The following is a 26,750-nucleotide window of genomic DNA, read 5'->3' as shown; positions in this document are numbered from 1 at the left end:
ATAATATTCAGAGGAGCTTGCAATTTTTCAAGTTTACCGTAGATTTTCCGCAGATTTGGGCCAAGACGTGTCGTGTGATGTCATCACAATGCGCATGCAGCCAAAGCCGTCTTCAGTTGGCATGCATCAAATATGAGTACAGCTGTAAGGTCTCATTTACCAACAACCATCACTGTGAACAACTGTGCGAAACAATTTTGTGTAATTGCAATTTTGCCAATTCAAGTAGTTTTCCTCAAAAAAGCACAAAACACTCAGCAAGTTGCAAAAAAAAAAAAACCAAGCCTCGCAAAATCGGCTGTAACGATCACAAAGAAATCCTGTACTGTACGGACTGTCCAGTGTACCGTGTCATAAATTATCTTTAAGGGATTACATTGAGTGTTTTTGACATTAGTAATACATCCACAAGGAGACGCCTTCAGATTTGACATATAGCTTTGAAACCGGTATGAAAACAGGACATTGATATCATCAGCACTACTCTTCCTTCAAGGTACTGAGCTAAAATGTCAAATGTCATTTATACTGTCTTCCTCTATTCTCATGCTACATCTCTCATGTTCCTCAGAGTGTGCCGTGTTGGAAATAACATGAGAATCGGACATTTTCACTGATCACTGTGCAGTGAACAACCAGTTAATGAAACAAAATCAATGTTTATGGTAAAAAAAAATGTAATAGTGAATGTTGTAAGGAAACTACAGTATATTTATTATCCTGAATATTAGGATACATCCCCATCATTCAAGCTATTTATTGTTTTAGGCTTTACATGTCTTTATTGCAGTGAGGTGAGATGACATACAGTTAGTCAATTCAGGTATAAATGTATAGATAGATAGATGTATAGATAGATCATTAAATAAAATGTAAATGTAGAACACCCCCCAAACCACTTGAGCACATTAATGTAAACTTCTGTAGCTCTCTAGACCATATTTTGTTCTCAATCTCCACTAAACTTCTACAAAAAAAAATCCCTTCTACACTAATCACTTAAACTAGTGCTGTTTTTGGAAAGATTTTTTTTATGTTTTATTCTTTGCTTCATGTAACAGTCCTAAACTGTGTACATTTTCTATGTTCAGAAATTACAATAAATAAATAAATAAATAAACAAATGTCTTCAACATTACATATTTTAGACGTGAATTTTACCAATTTCGGAGTTACCATTTTAAAAGATTTGTATTATTTCAGGCATACTGTCTGTTTTACTCTTTTTTGTTTTTTGTTTTTTTTTGTTTTTTTTACACATGGAAAAGCTGTTCACTTTTTAATAAGTAATATTTAGACAGATTCATGCGTGAAAATAATATATGCATGAACGGGTTAAACAAGATGTTTTTTTTTAACAAAACACGGACAAAAGCAAACAATATTTATTAAAAAATAAATAAATAGAAACTGCCTAGACTCAATCACTTCACATTCAGATCACAGCTACCCCCGACTTCTGCCTACGTCCCAAACCGCATGCTCTTTTCCTAAATACTACCTTCAAATCTAGTACACCACAGTATAGCTCCATAGCTGGAGTAGGACACACTATATAGCGACTGAGTGTGTGGTTTGGAACGCAACCTCAAGTGTGGTCACGTGGTCGGGGTTTGAGGCTGTCTGGCTGCTCTGCTGTAATGTACAGTATACCCTTCAGAGGTTTTCAAAGATGGCGGTGCTCGACGGTACGGATGGATGCGAGCACAGGTGTTGCATGTAAAACGGTGAACTGAAACTTTCGGATTAAAAAATAATAATAACAGTGATTTTTGTGACAGTGATATTTGTCTACGATGCCGTCCCCGAAACCCGTCCGAGCAGGCAGCGCGCGCAGTAGCGGTGTTTCCGGAGTCGGTGGCGGTAGCAGCAGCAGCGGGCGGTACGAGTTCATGTCACTGACCCGGACGCCTCCACTTTCTCCTTCCCCTTCTCCGCACCTCCTCCAAAGGCAGGGCTCGGACCCTACAACAGCGCGGCTCCGTGCCTCTGAGAGCCCGTCTCGGCGGCGCAGGGGCTCCGCTTCCTCTAACGCCTCCACGTCATCGACCGGCGGTGCACAGCAGTTACCGGAAGAGGACTGCATGCACCTCAACCCGTCCATCATCAGCGTGGCGCTCAGCTCTCTGCTCGCCGTGGACTTGTGGCTCTCCAAGCGGCTTGGCGTGTGTGCGTATGAGGAGGCGTCATGGGGCAGCGCGCGGCCCCTCATGAAGCTGGTGGAGGTTTCCGGTCACGGTATACCGTGGCTCATCGGCGCCGCGTACTGCCTGTACAAAAGCGACAGCGCCGCGGGTCAGGAGGTCATGCTGAACCTGCTCATGGGTGGGTAATGTAACTTGATTCTTACCACGGCTATGCATCAGGAACCTGCAGAAACATCAGGGTTTCCAGGATCCGGGACACTCAAAGTCTATTTTGAAACGCAGTTATGTTCACCACAATCAAATCAAGTGTTTTTATTGTGCATTCCTCTATATAGCTAGTATACATCAGAACAAAATGTCCTTGCTCCATGACTAGGGTTCAACACAAAACAGTACACAAGACTGCTGACCATAAAGTGCACTACACCACAGTGTGAGACAGGCACAGGACAGGCACAGTAAATACACAGAACATGGTGTGTGTCAATTCTAATCTATTATGTAGTGTACGAGCAATATTGGCAGCAAAAACGAATTCCATAATAAACAGTGATGCCAGTGTGTGATGTTTTTGAGTCATACTGGGTTAGGTGTTTGACTAGTCCAGGTGAGCACTGGGAGGCAGCAGGGTGTTGAGTAATCTGACTGCCTCAGGGAAGAAACTGTTGCGGAGTCTGCTGGTGGTGGCACGGATGCTCCTGTACCTGCTGTCCACGAGAGGGTCGTCCACAATACTGGTGGCTTTGCGGATGCAGCGTTTGTTGTATGTGGTGTCTGATGGTGGGTAGAAAGACCGCAGTGGTCTTTGTAGCTGCTCTCATAATTCACAGTAGGGTCTGGATAAGGGCGTCTGCCAAATGGCGTAAATGTCTTGCGGTCATAGATTGTGCAGTTCCTGTACCACACGGTGAGACATGTGGTCCTATCGTCCTCTCTGTAGAAGGTGGTATATGTGGCCAAAAGTTTGTGGACACCTGACCATCACACCCATATTGTTCTTGTTGAGCATCCCATTGAATATTTAGTCCCCTTTTACTGTTACAGTAACCTCCACTTCCTGGGCTTTTCCACTAGATTTTGGAGCACAAATTTGTGGGGATTTGTGCTCATTCAGACACAAGAGCATTAGTGAGGTCAGGCGTGAAGTTCATCCCCAGTCAGGACTCTGTGCAGGACCCACTTTTTCATTTAACTTGACCCCCCCCCCCTTTTTTTTTTAAACAAACATGTTAATACAAGGTGTTCAAAACATTTTGCCTGATGGGATATACAGGTGGATGACAAATTAAAGGAGAAAACAAGATCTTATTAAAATCTTTAAGATCCCTATTAAGCTGTTGGGCCACAATTTCCAGCCTGTCTTCAACCGTCAGAAGTAATCAGGCTGTTTTTGAGATGGTGTCTTTAAGACTATATGTAATATAATGTATATGTAAAGCTGTATGTAATGGGTCTCATTTATGATTGGATGATCACCTCACAGTGAAATGAGGTGCACCATTCCCAGGCCTCTAACTCCAATAGAACTGTAGCAAACATAGCTATATAGCTAGCTATGATAAGTAACAATTAATGAAATATTAGCTAACTTTACTCCAGCGCAACAGCTGGCAACCCTGACACTAAACAAATAATACAAAAGTGAATTTTATTTATTTATTGTATGGTTAGCTGGTTCAAAGCTGTCAAAACTAGGGATATATTGGTACTATTTTTAAGTCTCAGTTTGATTTTATGTTGTTTTTTTTAATTATTATTTTTTTATATGCATGTCAATGTCGATACTGATGCTGAAATGAGTAACCTACTTGGTATTAAGCAGCACATGCAGTCTGGACTGTAAGGTGGGGAACCTATTTTTAAATTTAGGCTGAAAAATAAATGTCCAACACTCCTTTTGAACGTTTGTTTTTTTGGGGAGATTATGTAGACAGCTTTGTTTGCTGATGGCAAGGAACAGCACAGTGTTCAACTGCTTGCTGTGACATCTCACTCCATTAGCTCAGAGTTGAGAAAACATGAAAAGGGGCCAGTTTAAATCCCCTCAGTGAGACTCTGTGTGTTGGAGAAGCCCACAATAGTCCCTGAAGTGTAGCCGTTTTTCAGCCCCTAACTGAACCATCTACTTGCTAAAAACACCTAAGTTTTAAGGATGTTTTGCTTTGCTAAAAGAGTCATAGCAAAATTATATTGATGAGATTCACTTTAAAATCTGTACCATAGTTTACCATCTGAAAATATAAACTAGACTGCAGATTTTTGGGAGGACCAATTTAAACTGCATTCATCTGATGCTAAAGCAATAGCAGTTGTTATTGTGTTCTTATGTTGATGTACTGACACTCTACCTCTCTTTCTTTCAGCCTTGGTGTTGGACCTGGTGCTGGTGGGTATAGTTAAAGCCGTGGTGCGTCGCCGGCGTCCTGCTCATAACCGCATGGACATGTTCGCCACGTTCTCTGTGGACCGCTACTCCTTCCCGTCAGGCCATGCCACTCGAGCTGCTATGTGTGCTCGCTTCCTACTGGCCCACCTGGTTCTTGCCGCTCCACTGCGCGTGCTTGTCATGCTCTGGGCGGTCATTGTTGGCCTTTCCCGGGTCCTTCTCGGGCGTCACAACGTCACAGATGTGGCTTTTGGCTTATTAATGGGCTACTGCCAGTATAACCTGGTGGAGGCGCTGTGGTTGTCACCAGCTATGCTGCAAAACAAGGTGGGGCTGGAGTGAAGCCAGAAGGTGGCAGTAGAGACATTGAGATTGAAGATAGAAAAAGAGATTCCAGAAATGTAAAAGACTTGAACTGTAGCCACTGTGATAGTAATAATTCCATATCATCACTAATTTATTTTTCATTTTTATTATTTTTTTGTGGATGTGGGTTTAAGAGGAGTGTCCTGAATCAGGCAAACTGATCATGTAAGCTGGGGTAAAAATTAGCTTAAGTCATGGTCAGAAAGGACGACCTCTGTCTTCCCCACACCGATGCTGCTGTGCCACTGTGTAATTACTGTGTTCACAATCACTTTCATAATCATAAATCTCTTTAAAAATCACTTTAAAACTCCTCGAAAGCAACGTAAATTTAACAAGTGTATCACATTAGTAACAGTATTACCTGGAACACTAGAAATGGAAACAAAATCTTCTCCTTCCAGATGTTTTTCTGTACCTTCAGAAAATTAATGTAGGGGAAAAAATCCCCAATATTTTTTTGTGTATGGGTAATATAATGGGTTAATGTTCATATTAATCATTAAGGTGTAATCGGTTACTTTTTCAATACTTAATTTCTCTGAGTGGCTGGCAATACACGATACTGACCTTGCAAGGTTCTGTTACAATACTATGTCATTCCTCACAGGCATGAAGCTCAGATGCATGTTTTCTGTCAGTAATGTTTTCTGTCAGTATCATGTAAGTAACATGATATTGTTTACAGCTGTGATACTAAATACATCAGTGGATTGGATTGGAAACTATGGACTGAAAAGAGTTTCTGTACCCTGCTGAATCTGTGCATCCCTAATATAAGCATGTAGATTATGGTGAACCTCACCACTTTTTTTATTGTCATAATGCAGTCGTTGTATGCGGTCATGTTTTTCATCTCTTTACTGAAGGATTTTGGGTAATGCACTATTTTTTCTAATCACATGATGTTTGTTCTTTATTCTTACATTTTAGACTACAATGATTTGTGAAGCAGATTATTTTATTAAATGTACTTCATTTCTGTTCTTTTATAGAAATGGATATGTTGTATATTGTGATGTTTCTTTACATTGGAATTATATTCACTGCCCAATTTAGTAAGAACACCTGTACACCCCACCCGCATTTAGTTGCATGCAAATTCATGCAGTTATCCGGTAAGATAAATGTGTGGCAACAATGCATAACATCATGCAGCTACAGGCCCAAAGGTGTGAACAAAAAACTTACATTATGTGGCAGTTCTGTCACTTGTTGATGCGAGAGGTCAGACTGGTTCTAACTGACAGGAAGACTACAGTAACTCAAATAACCACTCTTTCAGCCGTGGTGAGCAGAAAAGCATATCAGAATGCACAATATGCCAGACCTTGAGGAGCTACATTTGATCACATTTTCCTCCATTCTGAAGCTCTTGACCTGTATCTGCTTGATGTTATTGATTGCACTGCTGACACATCATGGTCTGATTGAATAATTGCATGAATAAGCAGGCGTACAGATGTTCCTATTAAACTTCTATACTATTCTATGGTTTTATGGTTACATGCAGTGTTTTCATGTTACAAGTGTCCTTCACTATCACTGGCAGTGTAATCACTGATTTATACTACTCTTAATTCAGTATGCATGAAAAACAGAAATGTACACAACCAGGATTTTTATTTGATTCCTCCATAGGCAATTTAGTAGTTATGCTGAAGCAAACAGAAATGGCTGTTTTAAGCAGGTGCTCTATGTGTTAGTTAGTTATGTTGTTCTACTACAGCAATGATTTATAAGAGGAGTTCAGTAGCACCCAAAAGCAATGAACATAGAAGAGGTATTTCCTTATAAAGGAACGATATAACCAGATATGTTACTCAGTTTCTCATCATCGTGTCTTATTTGCCTAATTTTTTTCATTCTATTTTCACTCTCTCTTCATCTACATTTTGTGCTTTTTAGTTGCACCTGTAGCACTCTTCTGCTGATAAGATAACTTATAAGATGCTGGAGTTAACTGATTTACAGATGTACTCTCAATGTAATCCTCAACACTAACAAGTGTATTATTCTAACTAGGTTACCTTTTTGAGAGGTAATGCATTGCTTACTGTGATGTTGCATGCCAACACTGGTAGAAAACCAGTCTTGTTACTGTTTGTGTGGTGCTTTTGACTGTTGTAATTTTTCTGGCAATAACAGATGTTTTCATCACTCAGTGCATCCTCGGGTCTGCAGCATTAGAGAACGAGGAACATAGGCTGACCAAAGGCACTTTGTCTTCTATGAACTGCAATATTTTTTCCAGTTGGGTTTGTTTACCAGGGACCATCTTTGTGGAGTGCAAGGCTGGGCAGTGAAGGTTCATGGCCTGTATTCACACCTATCTGGTTCACACTGGTTCGATTTCTGTAGCTGTGACCAGTTCAGTCTGTGATCTTAGGTCTGCCTTCTGGTCCCTGTGATGCTTCATGCTATGCCTTCATCTCCAGTGACTTTACCAGCTATTCACAAAAATAACATAAATTATAAATATCTAAACACAGGTGCATCAAAAAAAATGTAATATCGTGGAATTTTTTTCCATGATTTAATTCAAAAAGTTTAACTTTCATATAATCTAGATTTATTACACATAAAGTGAAATATTTCAAGCCTTTTTTTTTTAACCTTGATGATTATGGCTTATAGCTCATGGAAATCAAAAATCCAGCATCTCAAAATATTAGAATAAAGAACTTATAATACAGAAATGTCGACCTTCTGAAAAGTATGTTAATTTATGCTCTCAGTACTTTGTTGGGGCTTTAATCCTTTTGCATGAATTACTGCATCAATGCGGTGTGGCATGGAGGCAATCAGCCTGTGGCACTGCTAAGGTGTTAGGGAAGCCCAGGTTGCTTTGTTTGCGGCCTTCAGCTTGTCTGTATTGTTTAGTCTGGTGTCTCTCAGATTCTCTATGGGGTTCAGGTCAGGCGAGTCGACTGGCCAATCAAGCACAGTAATACCATGCTCAGCAAACCAGTTACTAGTAGTTTTGGCACTGTGGGCAGGTGCCAAGTCCTGCTGGAAAAGGAAATCAACATCTCCATAAAGCTCGTCAGCAGATAGAAGCATGAAGTGCTCTAAAATCTCCTGGTAGACGCTGCATTGACTCACTGCAAACTTCACACTGGACTTCAAGCAACTTAGACTCTGTGCCTCTCCACTCTTCCTCCAGACTCCCTGGGACCTTGATTTCCAAATGAAATGCAAAATTTACTTTAATCTTCCCCATGATTGTGGTTGTGTGTACTGAACCAGACTGAGAGATTAAAGACTCAGAAAACCTTTGCAGGTGTTTTGAGTTAATTAGCTGATTAGAGCTTTTCTCAGGTCGACATTTCTCTATTATAAATTCTTTATTCTAATATTTTGAGATACTGGATTTTTGATTTTCATGAGCTGTAAGCCGTAATCAAGATCTAAAAAAAAAAAAAAAAAATGAAAAAGGCTTGAAATATTTCACTTTGTGTAATGAATCTAGAACATATGAAAGTTCCACTTTTTGAATTAAATTACGGAAGAAATGAACTTTTCCACGATATTCTATTTTATTTTATTTTTTTAGATGTACCTGTATATACTGTTGATGGTTATATAATGTCAAATCTAATTTAAAGTCTGTGTTTAAAAAAATATGCTGCAAAAAATATGAAAGTTATAAAAGTAATATCTTACTGTATGAGTGTGGTGGTTATACATGTGATGAATTGTGCTGTTATTGTATTTTCTAAAATAAATACAGAAATTGCTGCAATTTTTGTGCCTCTGTATAGGAGAGTGTGCATGGAGATGGACTAAACAGTTTATGGACTAAAAAATGCCACCTGTTGTTGCATGTGACTAGAAGTGACTCAGTGTAAGAACTCTACAGGATCTAAGAGAATTACAGGATCTCTGAATTCAATTCCCCAAATCTATGAAACTGCATTCATAATGGAGTTCAGCTGGACTAGACACAACCAGGCCTGATTACTGCAAACCCTGTTCAATCAAATCAAAACTTAAATAGAACTTTTCCAACAGCATGAAGTTGGTTAAAAGGTCTTATCCAGTAACACACCATGCCAAAATTGAAGGAAATTCCAGAAATTATGAGGAAGAAGGAGATTGAAATACATCAGTCTGTGAAGGGTTACAAAGCTATTTCAAAGGCTCTGAGACTCCAAAGGTCCACAGTGAGATCCATTATCTCCAAATGGAAAAACTTGACACAGTAGTGAACCTTCCCAGAAGTGCACGACCTTCCAAAATTCCTCCATGAGCACAGCAACTATTCATCCAGGAAGACACAAAAGAGCCAAGGACAACATTAAAGGATCTACAGGCCTCTCTTGCATCAATAAAAGTCACTGTTCATGATTACACTATTAGAAAGACACTGGGCAAAAATGGCTTCCATGGAAGAGTGGCGAGGTGAAAACCACTGCTAACCCAGAAGAACATTAAGGCTCGTTGGAATGTTGCCAAAACACACCTTGATTATCCTCAAAGCTTTTGGGAGAATGTTCTGTGGATTAATGAGTCGAATGAGGAACTGTTTGGGAGACAGGTGTCCCATTACATCTGATGTAAACCAAACACAGAATGCAACAAAGAGAACATCATACGTACGGTCAAGCATGGTGGTGGTAATGTGATGGTGTGGGGATGCTTTGTTGCGATAATTGAGGGAAACGTGAATTCTGCTCTCTACCAGAAAATCCTAAAGGAGAATGTCCGATCTTCAGTCCATAAGATGAAACTCGGGCACAACTGAATTATGCAGCAAGACAATGATCCAAAGCATAGAATAAGTCCAAGTCCTAGAAGTAAGCGAAAGACTGATCTCCAGTTTTTGGAAGCGTTTGTAAATAAAAAACTGTATTATGTGTTTACTCAGGTTGCATTTGTTTTATGATGTATTTCATTTGAAGATCTAAAACTATTTAGTGTGACATATACACAAAAACAGAAGAAATCAGGATAGGGAAAATACTTTTTCACAGCACTGGATATGTTTGAAATGGCATAGTATATTGTATACTGCACCATTCCTCCAAGAGGTATCATTTGGTAGGCTATCAAGTCATTAACTGTCAGTCAAATCCAGCTGTGCGCTTCTTAATTTCCTTAGAATTACCTTACACTGTATTTTCATAGTAACTATGACTAAAAATGTATTAACAGGTGGTGTTTAAAGGCAGAGAAAGTCTTTATGCCCATCAAGTACATAATGGAAACAAGTACATAATGGAACCCCCCCCCCCCACCCCCCACCAAACAAATCACGGCTGACATAAAAGCAAAGTCCAAGCAGCTGCTTTGTGCACTGTTATCAGGTGAAAGGTAAGAAGGGTCACCTCTTTTTAAAACCTTCTTCTAATTTAACTTAATATAAGCAGGTTGTATTGGGCTTAGAGGGTGTGTTGTAAATTATTTTAATGACATGACACCTTGCATTGATTGTTGGGGTATATCTACATAAATTCTCTACTGATCTCCTTAGAATTAGAATTGGTTTTTTTTGTGTTTGTTTGTTTTGTGTTGTTTGTAAAACTAGTGTTATTTTTGGGAAGATTTTTTTTTACCTCCTTTGCATGCAATAATCCTGAACTGTGTAATTTTTTCATGTTCAGTAATGATATTGTCTAATGTTTTTGTCTTCAACATTACATATTTTAGACCTGACTGTAAACATTTTTTGGATGTTTGAAGATTAATTTTTTTTTTTACAATTATTATTTCAAGCACACTGTTTTTTTTTTACTCATTTACTTTTTAATACAAATAACATTTAGACAGAATCATGAACTTTTAAACAAGAAAAAGAAAATGTAAAAGAATCTGGATCTGTGTATAAACAATTTATGCATGAAAGGGTTTAAAAAGTTTATAACTGTGGTCTCGACATAAGACACTCTGACTTTCTTCAGTTTAGTGTTAATTTTGTCAGCAATATTTTAATCTAGTCTTAGTCCTGTGTCAAATGTCCTTGGTTTTTATCCTGTTTTTTAGTTGAGTAAAAAAGGGCCACACTGCATTTGTGTGCTTCTGTGGGGATGAATCTTTGTATTATCTACAAACCCAGTGCTGGAATGTGCACACCACAATGTCATGCCTGGTTTGAGTGTGTATGTTGCACAAATCAGTTAAACAGTTGTATCTATAAATGCTATCACTGATTTTCAGATCCACATTATGGCTCGGCGTGTTGCTGTGATTGGAGGAGGATGCTCTGGACTAACCTGCATAAAGTGCTGCTTGGATGAGGATCTGGAGCCAGTGTGTTTTGAGAGCAGTGATGACATTGGAGGACTCTGGAGGTTTAAGGTGAGATGTTTTGCTAGGGAAATTAGACTAGATTTTTAATAAAATCCTGCTTCATGCAACATTTTATCACAGTACAGACAACTACAGAAATAATGGGAACACTTGAGTCAGTGAGTATGTATCTCACTGGAGCATGTAAACATTGCACACCATCTTCCCAGCATTATCAAGATTTTGGACTTTTCAAAACAATCACTGTCATTGGAACACTGTACTTTCATCTAAACGTGAAGACATTGAAACAGGGAATATGAGAATCAAGTAAACATAGCTCAGAACTACAGACAGAAACTTGCAAAACAAGGCAAAAAAGGAGAATTGGGTACATACAGACAGTGGTAAATTTTCCACAAAGCAGGTGAAATTAGCAAAGCAAAAGCAAAGCTGGCCTTTTGCATAGGGGATGTACACGGTCAGCTAGGGTACCATCATTATTCTTTGCTGAAGATGGCAGTCTCTGAAGAACTGCAAGAAGCCAGTTCCTGAGCAACCCCATCATTTATTGCACATCCAAGAGGAATTAATTTGTAAAACATATGTATTCAACCGGGTATTAAATTGTGGTGTGCATATTCTAATAGTTTGTAGGTAACACAAAGACCCATTCCCACACATGTGAACCTAGTGAACTAGCATGAGGAAGTGTTTTTGATAGAGACTCCAAAGCCCTTCTATAATTCTCTGTCTTCTAAATGCTGTAAACGTAATAAAAATTAGCAATTTTAGACTCGACAGTATATTCCAGATATAAAAGTGCAGTAATCCATGCAAATTGTATTATTTGAAGTCAAACTAGTCGAGGTGTGAACTCTAATACAAACGATTTACAAATTTGGTTATATCCAGCTTGATACATGAGGCTCACGGCCAAAGCTGAGGGGCAGCAGTGCTAAAGAAACTTCAAAGCCAGCAGTAAGGTTTTGTGATGGAGCCCTCTGCTTAATGTGCATGTGAAGACAGTAGACAGGAGGAAGATGACACCATAGGACAAAAGAGGCAAGGCTACTGCAGAGTCCAGAATATCTAGGGGCCCTGAAGCAACAAGGATGGGATATATCCCGTAGAGAAGTCAGGCCAGTAACAGAGACAGGACCTGGGACAGACACAGGAACAGAGCATTAGACAATAACTAGACAATAAGTCACTAAAATCTGTACCCAGAACATAGCCAAAGACTCGTGGTATGTGTACATGGTGCCCTACAATTGTCTGATATCCCATTCAGGGTGTATTTTTGCCTTGCACCCAGAGTTCATGGGCTAGGTTCCTGATCCACTAAGCTCCTGTCCTGATCAGACTAAAGTAGTTACTGAATATGGATGAATGATTTGTTGTGTCATGTCCATGCTGTAATTCATTAAAACATCCACAAAAACTCTCATCTGGAGATATAAAATAGCCACAGTGACACAGTTTAAGAAATTTGTTTGAATTGGCAGTTGCATATTGCACTCTTATGCAATATGCCGTGCAAAGGCCATTACTCTGATAATGATTAATGAAGGACATATTGTGCAAAACTAGTTTATTATCTACATTCTTTTAGTGATATACTACTATCCTTGATAACAGGGTACTGGAGCTTCAGAGTGCTGACAGGGAATCAGGCTCAGCACATGGGACAGCACACTGGAGTTGAGGCAGGAAGAACTAGCTTTCTGATGTCAGGACAGGAGAAACCAAATCCACATAGACTGTATACTAACACACCAGAAACCATAGTCAGATGGCACCAGGAATGGCCTCAGACAACAGAATCAAAGCAGAAAATTGAACATCCACCAAAAAATAGATGAATGGAAATGGAAGAAGGCTCTTGCAGGGTTTCAGAGGCATGAAGAATTGGATTGGCTGCAGTCCAGTAGAGTAGAGTAGGAGAACTGATGTAGCAAGGTTTTCTTTGAAATCTTCTCTAGCTAATGGACCAAACCTTGTACAAAACCCTGTTTTTGACTATGTTTGCAAATGTTCAAATGGTATTTTGCAACAACCGACTATACCCTCAACTGAGCTTCAAGAGCTTCTTACATGAGCTTCAAATGAAACACAGGAGTCAACCAAGTACACCAAATTCTTTCACTGCTGCATATGATGTGACTGAAAGTACATCCAGAGTTACTGTGTAATCAGAATGCTTACTTCTAGCTGCATGTGTTCCCAGTAGAAGTACATCTGTCTTGTCAGAATTATGTAAAAGGAAGTTAATAAGTATCCAATCTCTAATGTCCTTTACACATTCCTCAACTTTGTTAAGCTGGTGTCTGTCATCTGGCTTTGCTGAAGCATAAACTGTGTGTCATCAGCATAACAGTGGAAGCTAATACGATGTTTACAAATAATTTTACCCAGAGGTAGCTTATATAGAGAAATAAGCACTGGGCCTAAAACAGAACCTTGTGGAACACCAAACTTTACCTTAGTATGCATAAACAAGTCAGCATTTAATAAATGTCATTCCTGTGTAGGTATAAGCATAACTGACGTACCTTTTTTTTGGATCTTACAGATAAAAGGGAGGTTTGAAATTGGCCTGTAGTTGGACAGCTGACAAGGGTCGAGGTCAGGGATTTTGTATCAGGGGTTTGATAGCTGCTAGTTTAAAGGACTTAGGTGCATAGCCAGTGCTTTTTTTTTTTTTTTTTTAGAAATTGCTTCTGGTAGTATCTGTTTGAATAAATGTATAGGTAAGGGATATAGTACGCAATAGGGGTGTAATGAACGGTCTATATTGATCAATGTATCGATCAAATAACCAACGATCCGATGTATCAATGCAGTGCGTAAACATCGATGCATGTGTCATTTGTAAGATGGACCATAACCAGAGTGGCTAATTGGCAGAATCCGGAGAATCGGGATAGGGAGAGCACATCAGTTACTTATGCATTAAAAAGTGCCGTTTTCTCATGTCACTTGGCTCAGAGCCAATGTGTTCTCTCTCTCTCTCTTTCTCTCTCTCTCTCTTTCTTTCACACACACACACACACACACACACACACACACACACACAAGCGCACATACCATGGAGATATAAACAAACCATCGTCACATGCTGTGGCATGAGGTAGCTGCCAAAAAATATATATTTCTTACTGAAATACTTCATATTTGTTTGAATGCAAACCAACATTTTTTTTTCGTAATGTTACAGTTGGACTTTTTGTAGCAGAAAACATTACTCAGTATGTCACTTGTTATTTAACTTTATATTTTTATTGTCACGACTTCCCCTTTAAGCAGCGTGCTGAAGAGCATGTGAATGCATGCTGCCGTGCAAGGTGCGCGAGCCACTGCTTTTCGTTGTTGACATTCGTGACATTGGGACACGTGCATTTGTTATGTTTTGTTATGTCTCCTCCCTGTTCTGTCATTGACTATGGTTTCACGTGTGTCTGAATTGCCCTCAGCCGTCAGCTGTTACGCGGCTGATTATGTTTGTATATATACCGCGTGCATCCCAGCACACAGCGCGGAACATTCGATACGATACGATACAGTACAGTACAGTATAATACAGTATAATAGATTAGTTTAGATTCCTTACGATAGATAACCACAGTCACAGTCACAGTCATAGTTCATGTCATGTTTCATGTTTCATGTTTCATGTTTAGATTCGTCTGTTTAGTTCACGCTGGTTTCTCCGCTCCCAGTTCATAGTCATAGCTTATGTTTCATGTTTTGTATCTCGACTCTGTTTTCCGTGACCACGAAATAGTTTCCTGCCTTGCCCCGTTTATGCCTGTTTGCTGATCGCCTGACCTTTTGCATGTTTTGGATTACGTTTATGGATTACGATTTGGATTTATCTACCTGTGTCTCTCTTAAATAAAACTGTTCCTACTGCACTTGCATCCGTCCCTATCTCCGTTACGTCACGATACGTGACACTTATTGAAACATGTCAATAATAAATAAAACCGGATAGTAAGACCTGAACTGTCACTTCAATTATCAAAGTTGTTCCACCATGGAAAAAATGGTCTGGTCTTGAGCATTAAACTCCCGGGCTGAAAATGACTCTCACAACGGCCCTGAGATGGACCCTTTATTTAGAACAATTTAATTCCAGCTATGTCTCGGTTGTCCTAATTTGCACTGAAATATGTAGTATTTCATAAGGGGAAAAAACTCAATAAATGTTCCAAACTATATTTTGATTGCATCTGTGAATTAACAGAAATGTAACTGATCGTGTGAAATAGACACATCTTTTAATATCGAATCGAAATCGTATCGTGGCAGTCACTGAGGTATCGGCAAATGTCAAATCGCTGGCAGAATTTTGGCTCTAAGTATTCAGACACCCGATCAGATTCCATACGGTGATCCAATCAAAGTTGATAACTCTGGGAGATTATTGATAAAACTATGCACTACCTGACGTGAATGTACATTTGCACAAGTAGTGTGGCAAAGTGCATATTATGACTATGACACGTTTTAAATGAGGTAATGATCTGAGATAGCTTCAGACTATGGAAGTCTGACTATATTTTCTAGATTTAATCCGAACGTTCCCTTGTGGACTAGTGACAAACATGCGGCCATTCCCAGTCAGGGAACTAACCCCAGCCACTGGAGGGTTGCACGAGAGTGCACTTTCAGTGCTGGTCCGAAGACTGGAAAATGGGGAGGATTGCGTCAGGAAGGGCAAACTTGTACCAGCATCAAAATATGTGGATGGGTGATGTGCTGTGGTGACCCCAAACTGGAGCAGCCAAAGGGGGGGGACAGAATGTTGGTGTTACATCAAGAGTGTGACCACTATTATGAGTGGTTATTCTATTATGTACTGACTAACTCCTGTTGAATATAGAATGGACACAAACATTGTTATCAGAGGGTTTTCCAAGTTATCAAAATGAATATTGAAGTCTCCATCTATTAATTTTCTGTCTAAAGAAACAACCATGTTTGAGATGAAATCTGAAAAATTCACGAAGAAATTCCAAATAAAGCTCTGTGGGCCTGTAAATAATAATTGGTGGAATCGCCTGAAATATCACCTATGCTATGAACTGGTCATTGAAGCAGCTGAAATACCGCCATTCTTTGTGTTGTACACTACATCAAGTGGCAGATATACAACCCCTGTTTTAAAAAAAGTATCCATTGTATTTCATTGCTACCCACTAGTCCAACACATTAGTGTTGCTGTGCTTTTTTTTGCATGTGCAGGAGACACCAGAGGCTGAACGCTCCAGCATGTACCGCTCACTGGTTGTAAATACCTCAAAAGAGATGATGTGCTTTAGTGATTTCCCCATGCCAGCACACTATCCAAACTACATGCACCACTCCATGTTCCTGAACTATCTACGGCTGTATGCTGAGCACTTTGACCTGCTCAAGTACATTCACTTCCAGGTTATCGTTAGTTATTTCTTTGTTTCATTTTCTTTTTTGCACATAGATGTTACTATGCATATGTAAAATATAATGTGTATGTTTCAGACAACAGTGCTCAGTGTGAGACAGAGGCATGACTTCTCTCACACAGGACAGTGGGAGGTGGTAACTGAAAACAGAGATGGACACAAAGAAACACAGGTGTTTGATGGGGTGTTTGCGTGTTCGGGAAGCTTCACACACCCTGTTACACCCCTCTCAGCGTTTCCTGGTATAATCATTCTCCCACTCTTCATACCTGTAAAGCACATAGACTTCAAAATCAGTCTTATTTTGATCCATTTCTTTTTTTTCTGCTTTAGGAATAGAAACGTTTCCAGGGAAGTGCTGCCATAGTTGGGAATATAAGGATCCACATCCATTCCATGGGAAGAGGGTGGTGGTTATTGGCATTGGCAACTCTGGTGGAGACATTGCTGTGGAGATCAGTAGAGTGGCAGAAAGAGTAAACACAATCAGGGAACTGATCAAAACACACTCCTGTACACGCCTGGTTTTCCAGATACTGGTTAAAACAAATAACAGACAAAAAGTTTTTGTTAAAATGAAACAGCTAGTCTGGCACTCAGGAACTAGCCATATGTTCATTCATAATATACTATTCCCCATATTATTTCCATTAAAGACTAATGGTAGGTTATCATTTAACATTGTGCACTACACCGATGGGTCAAAATATTAAGTCACTCACAGATGAAGCAAGTAACATTGACTATCTTGTAATAATGGTGCATGTCATTGCCTGGAATATATTAAATGGTAAGAAAATCTTCGGTTCTCATAGTTGACCTGTTGGATGTGGGAGAAATGGGCATTTGTCAAGACCTGAGTGACTCTGACAAGTGCCAAATAATTATGGCCAGACAACTGGATCAGAGCATCTCCGAAAAGGCAAGGCTTATGGGGTGTTCCCAGTCAGCAGTGAGTACTTACTGACAGTGATCCAAGGAGGGACAAACCACAAACCAGCACCAGGGTACTGGGTCTACGAGTTTGAGAAGGCAGATTGTGGCAGATTGTGAAAAACCCTCGAGTGACTGCAAAAGACCTGCAGCAAGATTTGGTGGCAACAGGCATTGAGGTTTCAGTGAGCACAGTAAGGAGCGTACTAAATGCAGAAGGTTTTCATGCCAAAGACGTACACCACTACTGACCCAAAAGCACAAAAAAAGTCTGATCAAAATCATATAAATAAGCCACAGAAGTTTTGGGATTCTGTTCTGTGGAGCGATGAAACAAAACTTTCACTCTGTCCACAGCCAAGCATGGTGGTGGCTCGCTGATGCTTTGGGGCTGCTTTGCATCAACTGGAAATCTGCAGCATGTGGAAGGCCAGATGGATTCATTGAAGTATTAGGAAATCCTAGGCGAAAACATCATGCCATCTGTGAGGAAGCTGAAGCTTGGGCGTCATTGGACCATCCAACAGGACAATAATCTCAAGCATACCTCAAATTCCACCAAGGCTTGGTTACAGAAGAAGTCCTGGAAGATTCTACAGGGCCATCACAGTCACCTGCCTTGAACCCCATAGAAAATCTCTGGTGGGATTTGAAGAAGGCGGTTGCAGCACGCAAACCCAAGAATATTACTGAACTGGAGGCCATTGCTCTTGAGGAATGGACTAAGATTCCTCAGGAATGCTGCCAGAAGCTGGTGTCTGGCTATGCATCTCATTTGCAGCTGGTCATAACAGCAAAAGAGTGCTCTACTAACTACTAAAGATGCCTGCCATGAAGGGGTTGAATAATTGTGTGACAGGAGAAGTCATTTTCAGTTGAATTTGTGAAAACCATTTGAAGCACTCATTGTGTTGAAATATTTCAATTGGTTTTGTTTGATTTGTTCATTACAAACAGCTGAAAGCCTGTATATTTTGACAATAAACCTGATTTGCAGTGGGGGTTGAATAATTTTGAATGCAGCTGTAGATGTCACGTGGCAGACCAACAGCATGTTCGGCAGATCGTCTTAATGTTTTGGCTCATCTGTGTGTTAGTGCTCTTCTTTATTGTGCCTACAAATACACCCATAATCTACCATAATATAATTTAATATTTTGTTTCCTATCTATTTTTATCTCAAAGACTTTTCTGAGCACGCGCGATGGAGCATGGATTGTGAGCCGTTCATCTACTAGAGGCCTGCCTTTGGACATGCAACTTACACGTCTGAACAGCCTTCTGATGCAAGTGCTTCCTCGAGCTCTGCTCAACTGGGCATTAGAGAGATTCTACAATCAGAAATTTAACCACAGGCTGTACGGACTTCAGCCCAGCCACAGGTACAGTGGAACAAAACAGCACAGCACTACAGCTTGTACCTGAAAGGACATAAAGCACCTTTATGAAAAACTATAGATTTGCAGCCAGGGTTTAATAAAGGCATTACTGTTAGGGATAAGAACTACATCCCAGAAAAACTCATCACTATACACTAAAGCCTATTAAAGGACTACGTCACCCAAAAAAAGGCTATTGTAATTATCATTTAATGATGCAGCATACTGCTTGCTTCTCCATAGTAGTGTTTATTAACTATTAGATGTGCTAGCAATTTTTAGTAAAGGATTAATTAAAGCATTCCTTCAATGGCATCTTTTGCTCATCTATTTCTTTTGCCGGATCCTCAGCCAACCACCCATTACAAATGATGACCTACCAGAACGCATCCTTCAGGGGGCACTGCAGGTGAAACCAAACGTGCGAGAGTTCCGAGGCTCGACTGTTGTATTTGATGACGAGGCAGTTGAAGATGGGATAGATGCAGTTGTCTTCTGTACAGGATACAGGGCAAGCTTCCCATACTTACTGTCTTCAAAGTACAATGATCCTGCGGGGGAAATGAGCCTCTACAGAAGAGTCTTCCCTCTGTACATAGAGCGCCCCACACTGGCCTTTTTGGGGTTACTCACTTCCTTTGGACCGCTAATGCCTATAATGGAAATGCAGGCACGATGGGCCACCCGAGTCTTTGCAGGTATTACAGAGCGAGGAGACAGTGAACCAAAAACTGCTGACAAGATTCTCACAGAATCAACTGAAATGAATGCTGATGCTTCATAAAATTGAGTTCATCTCAGTGTTTTACATAGTTATCTATGAACATAGCAGGGCAGTGGTCATGTATCTGCTTCTTGCCTTTTGGCTGGAAACAAGACAAATGACTCAAGGAGGTCTCTGGCTGGTAATAATACCAAATTGTTTATGAGTACAAATCGCTTATCAGTTACGATATTGATAGCTTGAGAGGGAAAATTATATAATGAATGAATACATTGTTAGTCAGTTTAAAATAATATGACTAATATTGTGTTATGAGATATGTAAGTGAAGTAGCCCGTTGGTGAGTCCTGAATGTCTGTAAAAAAGTAAAAAAAATCTTGAAACAGTTTGTTCACTCTTTTTCTCAAGGTTTAAACCAACTTCCTCCCCTATCAATTATGCATAAGATCACTGAGAAAGACTGGAAGGCAAATATGAAAAGGTGATTTTGTTTAATTAAATTTTTATATAATTATTTTCTTCAGATATTTGCTGTCCTACTGTCTCATTTCTCATGTTTTTTTTCCATGTCTCTCGATCTTTCACAGATACTCTTGTCCAAAGAAAGCTGTTCACTTTGTGGACTATATCCCTTACTTGGATTCCATCGCACGGGAAATCGGTGTGCATCCCAACTGCTTGTGGCTGTTCCTGACCGATCCTGGTTTGGGTTTGAGGGTTCTGTTCGGCCCCTGCACCCCATACCAGTTTCGGCTGCGTGGGCCGGGTCAGTGGGACGGGGCTCGTCAGGCAATCCTCACCCAGTGGGAGCGTGTAACCCAGCCATTCAAGACACGCCCCATTCCAGAGCACAAAACTTCTAGACTACGTTACTGGCTGAGTCTGGCAGGAGGGGTGATGGTGATTTTTGCTCTCATTGAATTGCAGAAGAGAAATAAACCTTTCTTCAGTACCTGATTACATATAGTATGGCCTCCATAGCATAGTCTGCTTTAGAGTTTTGCATTTAAATAGAATGATTTCTTTTTTTTAATCCAAAATTTAAATTTATATTCGTTCTTTGACAAATTGAGGTTAATAATAATCATCATCATCATCCTCATAATAGACTTTTTCTATTTGATAATAACAAAAAGATAAATATTTCTGTCACATATATAAAATGTAACATTACTTATATTGCTTATCTAAATATAATAAAATATACAGTACCAGTCGAAAACACACTTATTCATGAAAGATTAGTTTTTATGTTTTATTTTAATTACATCCACATTTTAGAATAATGCTAAAACTGTAAAATAACACATATGGAATTATAGGATGAGGGAAAAGTGTTAAATATATCAAAACTAGATCTTTTTTTAAAAAAAAAAAAAACACCTTGATAGATTATGAAACAAATTTGTCATTCTCTTTTTTTTCTTTTTTTTATGCAAATAAAGATTTTTTATGCAAATAAAGATTGATACATAATACAAATGCATAATACATAGTGACAAATACATAATAAGCGAGGCAAACAAACATACATATCAACTGCCAACTTGACATGTCTATTATGATAACTCCTGTATGTAAATATATATCTGTGTATGTGTGGTGTGTGTATGTAAGTGTATCTGGGTGTGGGAGTGGAAGCATAAAATGAAAGGAACCTTTATAAATGTATAATAGACATAATAATAATAATAAAAACTAATAATAAGAGTAAGAAGAAGAAACTAATTTAATCAGGAATGAGGGTGGGTTGGAGGATGAGGAAGAGGACAAATAATAATAATAGTAGTCTAATAGTAGTGGTAGTAGCAGTAATAACAATAATAATAATAATAATAATAATAATAATAATAATAAATTATTATCAGACTGCCTCTGATCCTTCTGTCAATATAGCATAAGTTAGTCCCCCACCCATGTCTCACCACAGCGGGCCATCAAGGAGATATGCCGCGGGGCACGGGTCCCATGGCCCAACCCCCAGGACACTCACCACCCCAGACCGCCACACACATGCCACGCTTACCGTGTTTTGTTTGTTTGTTTGTTTTTATGTGTTCATTGTTAAACTCATAGTAGAGTTGTGTGTCAACTAGTGTGTGATGCATTAAAAAAGCAAGGCGTGCAGTACAGAACCAGCCCAGTGCAAAGCCCATGCCACTACACCCACGCCACACTTACCCTGTGTGTGTTTTTTTCCTTTCTGCCTTTTCTTTTTCTTTGCATTCTTTGTTTAAGCTCTTAATAGATGTGTATGTATCTCAGCTAATATGTGATGCATTTAAAAAGCGAGCCATGCAATGCGGAACCAGCCAAAGGCAAGGAATCCTGGGTGAAAGAGTGCAGGAAGATGGCAGGAAGGCACAAGCCCAAGGCCCCATGCCCCACACTACACCCACCCACAATTAATCCCCACCACATCAGACAGGGACTGGGATGCCACGGCCAACTGGGGTCTCGAATGAGGGAAAGAATTTTTTTTTTTAATCTTTATATGTATTTAACTAGGTTTAATATTAATCAGTGTTGTTACCTTTTCCTACCCCCTCCCCCAATCACATGTGGATGTTGATGGAGGTGTATCATTGAGGTTGGTCTCAGACAAAGAAGGTCAGTGGATTCATGACTGTTGGAAAGTAATGAGAGATGACCAAGAGGGGTGTAATTCTAGTGTATTGTTTTGAATGGAAGCGGACAGGTTTTCCATGGAGATCTAATCTGTTAGTAAGTTTTTCCAAGATGCAATATGTATGGTGTTCCTTGATTCCCAGTTCATGAGGATAGTTTTCTTGGCGATAGTTAGAGCCACTAAGAGTAATTGACTGTTTGTGTTGTTTAAATTGATTATGGATGTGTAGTGTAAGCAGGTTTCTGAAGTAAATCCCATGCTAAACAATTAATAAATTAGATGTTATTGCAGATTTGTGTCCAGAAAACAGCATCAGGGGTAATGGATAAGTATGATTCCCATTTAGCATTTGGTAAGCTTAATGTTTTGTCTGATTTTGATATTATTCTGTATATTTTGGAGAGTAATTTTTGAGGACATATTAGCTCTGATATTGAAGGGGAAAGGTTTAGGTTACTGGTCAGACTGTCGATTTTAGATTGGATAGATGATTTGATTTGTAAGTATTCCAAAAAACATTTACTCCCGATGCCGTGTTTCTGGACCAAGTGAGAAAATGGTGCCAGATTATTATTATGAAAGATATGTTGAAGTTAAGGATAAAGTGAATTTGTAAAGATGAAGTTGTGTGATGCCCTTTTCTGCCCATGTGCATAAGTTGAGTGGCTTCTTATTAACTGTAAAATCTGGGTTATTCCAAATGGGGGTGAATTTAGATGGTGCAAGTTGGTTGTTTGTGATTTGATGAAATTTCCACCAGGCTGTCAGAGCTGATGCTATTGTTGGTGTTTTAAAACAGGGGTGTTTTTTTGATTGTCTGACTGTAAAAGGGTAAGTCTGAAATGTGAATGTCCTTAAAAATTGTTTGTTCAACATCTAACCATGTGTTTTCTGATGGGTTAGGATGGATCCATTTGTACCTATTATGAAGCTGATTGGCCAGATAGTAGTGGTAGAAATGCGGTGCTTCTAGTCCACCTTGTGTTTTTGGTTTCTGTGGGGTAGTCAATTTAATTCTTGGGGTCTTATTTTTCCAGTAGAATTTAGTAGTGATTGAGTCTAGTGATTTAAACCAGGTGAGGGTGGGTTGTGTTGGAATCATTGAGAATAAATAGTTTAGATTAGGGAGTATAGTCATTTTAATTACTGATATTCTGCCCATAATTGATAGTGGTAAGTTCATCCAGCATTGAAGATCATCATTGTTTTGAATAGTAAAATTAAGTCCAAACAGCTCGGCCGGCCTGGAGGAAACATTAATCCCTAAGTTTGTGATGTGATTGGTGCATAGAGGGATAGGTGGTGCCTGGGATGTTACTTCCAACCTGTTGGAATGTAATGAAGGATTTACTCCAGTTAATTGAGTATTTGAAATATTAGAGAATGAATCAATGAGTTTAATCATTTCTTGTAATGATGATGGGGGTCTTGTAGATACAGTAATAAATCATCATCCTAAGTATTTGAATTCGTTTAATGTAGCTATTTTGATGAATAGCTGCTGCTAACTGTTCATTGAAAATGGTACATAGTGAAGGGGAGAGTGGGCATCCTTGTCTAGTCCCCTGGTGCAATGTGAAGCTACGTGACATTCTGGATGGATTATAGCAATGATTTTGCAGATGATTTTAATGTCTACATTAATTAGAGAAATGGGACAATAGCCTGATGGTAATGTTGGGTCTTTATTGGGTTTGAGAAGGAGTCAAATTGTGGCTGTGTTCATGTTAGCTGGGAGTTTTGATTTTTGTTTTGATTCACTTATCATTCAAATGAAGAGTGGTGATAAAATTGACCATAGGTGTGTGTAGAATTCAGCAGGGAATCCATCAGGACCTGGTTCTTTATTGTTCAGCATGCTGCATCCATAATAACTGGGATTGTTTCTTTTTCCTTATTTCGCTTTGCCAAATATTTACCAGATTTATTACTGTGATGAAAGTCTTCTTGTCTTAGCCTGTGTATCAGGAATTGGATATTTTTATTGATGAATTCATTTAGTTTGAATTTATATTTTCTAAATTTATTCTCTGTTTATTCTGTTGGGTTATTTATATTGATGTCTTCTAGTTGTTTGATTTTTTTTTGGTCCAGTTCTGCTTCTTGTTCCTTTTCTTTCATTTTGCCTCTTAGTACTGCTTTTGCTGCTTCCCACAGAAGAGTCGGAGATGAGACTGGAGTGTCATTCATTAATAGAAAGCATGCCCACTCTCTTATAAAATAACTGTCAAATTCAGCGTCTTTCAGAAGAGATGTGTTAAAGCTTTATCTGGTAATGGGTTCATGTGGACTATTTATATTCCATTTTAATGTTACCAGGGCATGGTCTCTAATGGTTATTGGATGGATCTTTGAATCAGAAATATTTGATGTGATAGAATTACTGGTGAGAAAGAAATCAATGTGGGAATATGAGTGGTGGACTGGTGAGAAGATTCTTTAACATTTGGATGCTGTATTCGCCAACTATCGCCAAGACCAAAATCACTTATGAACTGTTTTGTAGTTTCTGCAGATTGCCAAATGCGTTTATTGCTCAAACTATTAGATCTATCTATTGTTGGGTCGAGAGCTGCGTTGAAATCACCTGGTTTTATGACAGGACAGTTAGAAAGGTTTGAAATGGAGGGGAAAAAAAGTCTGAAAAAAAGACGAGTCATCTGTGTTTGGGCCATATAGATTACCAATTGTGACTAGGCTATTATTAATTGAAACGTATAATGAAATGTCCTTTGGGGTCTATAATGGTGGTGTTATTAACAAATGAGATGTTTTTTAACTTAAAATGCATACACCTCTTTGTTTTGTGTTGTAGTGAGACGAAAATTAATGATTGTACTTTAATTTAATTTTGTTGTATTTTAATTTTAATTTAATTTTGTAATATCTGATTCTGATTCTTTCTGTTTCTTGCAGAAGGCACATGTCAGCTTGTAGTTTATTTAAAAGCTTCAAAACTTTGATCTTCTTTGTCTGAGAACCAAATCCACAAATGCTCCAGGTTAGAAAAGTGATAGATGATATGTTTTTAATGAGGAAATGGAAAATAAACATAAATGTATATCAATGTCTGAGCATGTTAGTACTGTATATGTATAAGTTTGAGTGTATAAATTCATGCAGTTATGGCAGTGTGTATATGTGTGTGCATTGCGTATTGCTCACTGAATCCGTAGTTTGGGCCTTTAAGTTGTCTGTATTGCCTCAGCTCTTTTTGTTTATGGTGTCGAACCAGCTCTTTTTGTTTATGGTGTTCAAATTAGAAATAGAATGATTTCTACTCAGTAATTGTCACTTGGAAATGGTATTTGTGCACAAATAAAAATCATGTGAAAGGTTTGCCAAGCTGCATTTCTAGTATGTGACCATTGGTGAATTGCAAGCTTTTAATCTTATCAAAGAGGTCAGTTAGCTGTGCTGATACTGGTACATCATCAAATAATATGACGGCCTGCTTCCATTGATGGACTGACAATATGTGCATAACAACCGATGGGCTACAGTAATAGCATTTGTACAAACCAAACTATGGTATGGCTGGATCTTATATAAAATGGCCAATGAGTGTAGAAACAAGGTAGGTGTAGCTAACTGCCTTACATCATCAAACTATATGTAAGGCATGGTGCTTTAGTGGTTAGCACGCTTGCCTTGCACCTCCAGGGTTGGGGGTTTGAATCCTGCCTCCACTCTGTATGTGTAGAGTTTCTCCCCATGGTTTCCACCAGATACTCCGTCTTCCTTCCTCAGTCCAAAGGCATGTGCTGTAGGCTAATTGGCATTTCCAAATTGTCTGTAGTCTGTGAATGTGTGTGATTGTGATGGGTTGGCACCTATTACAGGGTGTCCCCTGCCTTGTGCCCCGAGTTCCCTGGGATAGGCTCCAGGCTGTATGGAAAATGGATGCATGGATGTAAGGCAGGGGAATCTGGTGCTCTTTGTAAATTCAGTCAGTATGACAGGGTTGCAGTGCAGCAATGATTTTAACACATGAGAAAAGCTGACAGGAGTCCAGAATATTTACTTACCCACTAAATGGCACACATCTGTGAATCATGCATTTTATTTACACTGTTTGGTAGTGATCAGAGGACTGTTTTGAAATATTATGGTTTTTGATATAAAGAAACTGTTAAAGCTTCTAAAGTGTGGTAAAATGGTCATCTTACACTTTGGCCAAATCACTACAGTACACCAGTGCCCTCTTACACAGAAAGTGCACATTATCACAGCAGGCTTATCTCCTCAGATACACTTGTTATCAAAATCAAACACCATAACCTGGCAACCACTGCTTTGGAGGAAATCTAGATGAAAGGTCCTCTGTATTTATATAAGCATGCATGACAAACAAGTGAATGAAGACGAAAGGTAAACGAATGCTGATATGAGGGCTTGAGTTGTGGCAGACCATTTTTATGTTTTAGGTAACTTAAAGACCAAGCCATGTTTTGTAATTATTATTCATCACTCCTGAGCAGGGTTTACTCTTTTACTTGTAGGTT

The 26,750-nt window shown here is 39.1% G+C and overlaps 2 protein-coding genes across 3 annotated transcripts; both read left to right on the top strand.

Moving 5' to 3' along the window:
• The first annotated feature begins 1,465 nt into the window (after positions 1–1,465).
• Positions 1,466–6,131, top strand: plpp6 (phospholipid phosphatase 6). The gene is made up of 3 exons (XM_053614621.1): positions 1,466–1,688; positions 1,782–2,325; positions 4,511–6,131. Exons 2-3 carry the CDS (start codon positions 1,797–1,799, stop codon positions 4,873–4,875), a joined length of 894 nt encoding a protein of 297 aa, XP_053470596.1. The 5' UTR covers positions 1,466–1,688; positions 1,782–1,796; the 3' UTR covers positions 4,876–6,131.
• Positions 6,132–10,220: 4,089 nt separating this feature from the next.
• Positions 10,221–25,584, top strand: LOC128601283 (flavin-containing monooxygenase 5-like). Of its 2 annotated transcripts, XM_053614353.1 has the most exons (8): positions 10,221–11,199; positions 16,381–16,569; positions 16,657–16,822; positions 16,914–17,056; positions 18,699–18,895; positions 19,244–19,590; positions 20,025–20,097; positions 20,204–25,584. In XM_053614353.1, exons 1-8 carry the CDS (start codon positions 11,068–11,070, stop codon positions 20,571–20,573), a joined length of 1,617 nt encoding a protein of 538 aa, XP_053470328.1. In that variant the 5' UTR covers positions 10,221–11,067; the 3' UTR covers positions 20,574–25,584. The 2 variants fall into 2 exon arrangements, with proteins under 2 accessions (XP_053470328.1, XP_053470329.1); XM_053614354.1 differs by lacking the exon at positions 16,381–16,569 and having other exon boundaries at positions 10,222–11,199.
• The last annotated feature ends 1,166 nt before the right edge of the window (positions 25,585–26,750 follow it).

This window comes from Ictalurus furcatus, chromosome 25 (assembly GCF_023375685.1).
Source record: "Ictalurus furcatus strain D&B chromosome 25, Billie_1.0, whole genome shotgun sequence".
NCBI lineage: Eukaryota > Metazoa > Chordata > Actinopteri > Siluriformes > Ictaluridae > Ictalurus > Ictalurus furcatus.
This window is presented reverse-complemented; position numbering and strand designations above follow the sequence as displayed.

Excerpts from the sequence above, each read along its gene's own strand:
- LOC128601283 (XM_053614353.1), top strand. The coding sequence starts at position 11,068 with ATGGCTCGGCGTGTTGCTGTGATTGGAGGAGGATGCTCTGGACTAACC. Across the intron at positions 11,200-16,380 it reads GAGGACTCTGGAGGTTTAAG|GAGACACCAGAGGCTGAACG; the intron begins GTGAGATGTTTT and ends TTGCATGTGCAG. Across the intron at positions 18,896-19,243 it reads GGACTTCAGCCCAGCCACAG|CCAACCACCCATTACAAATG; the intron begins GTACAGTGGAAC and ends CCGGATCCTCAG.
- plpp6 (XM_053614621.1), top strand. The coding sequence starts at position 1,797 with ATGCCGTCCCCGAAACCCGTCCGAGCAGGCAGCGCGCGCAGTAGCGGT. Across the intron at positions 2,326-4,510 it reads CATGCTGAACCTGCTCATGG|CCTTGGTGTTGGACCTGGTG; the intron begins GTGGGTAATGTA and ends TCTTTCTTTCAG.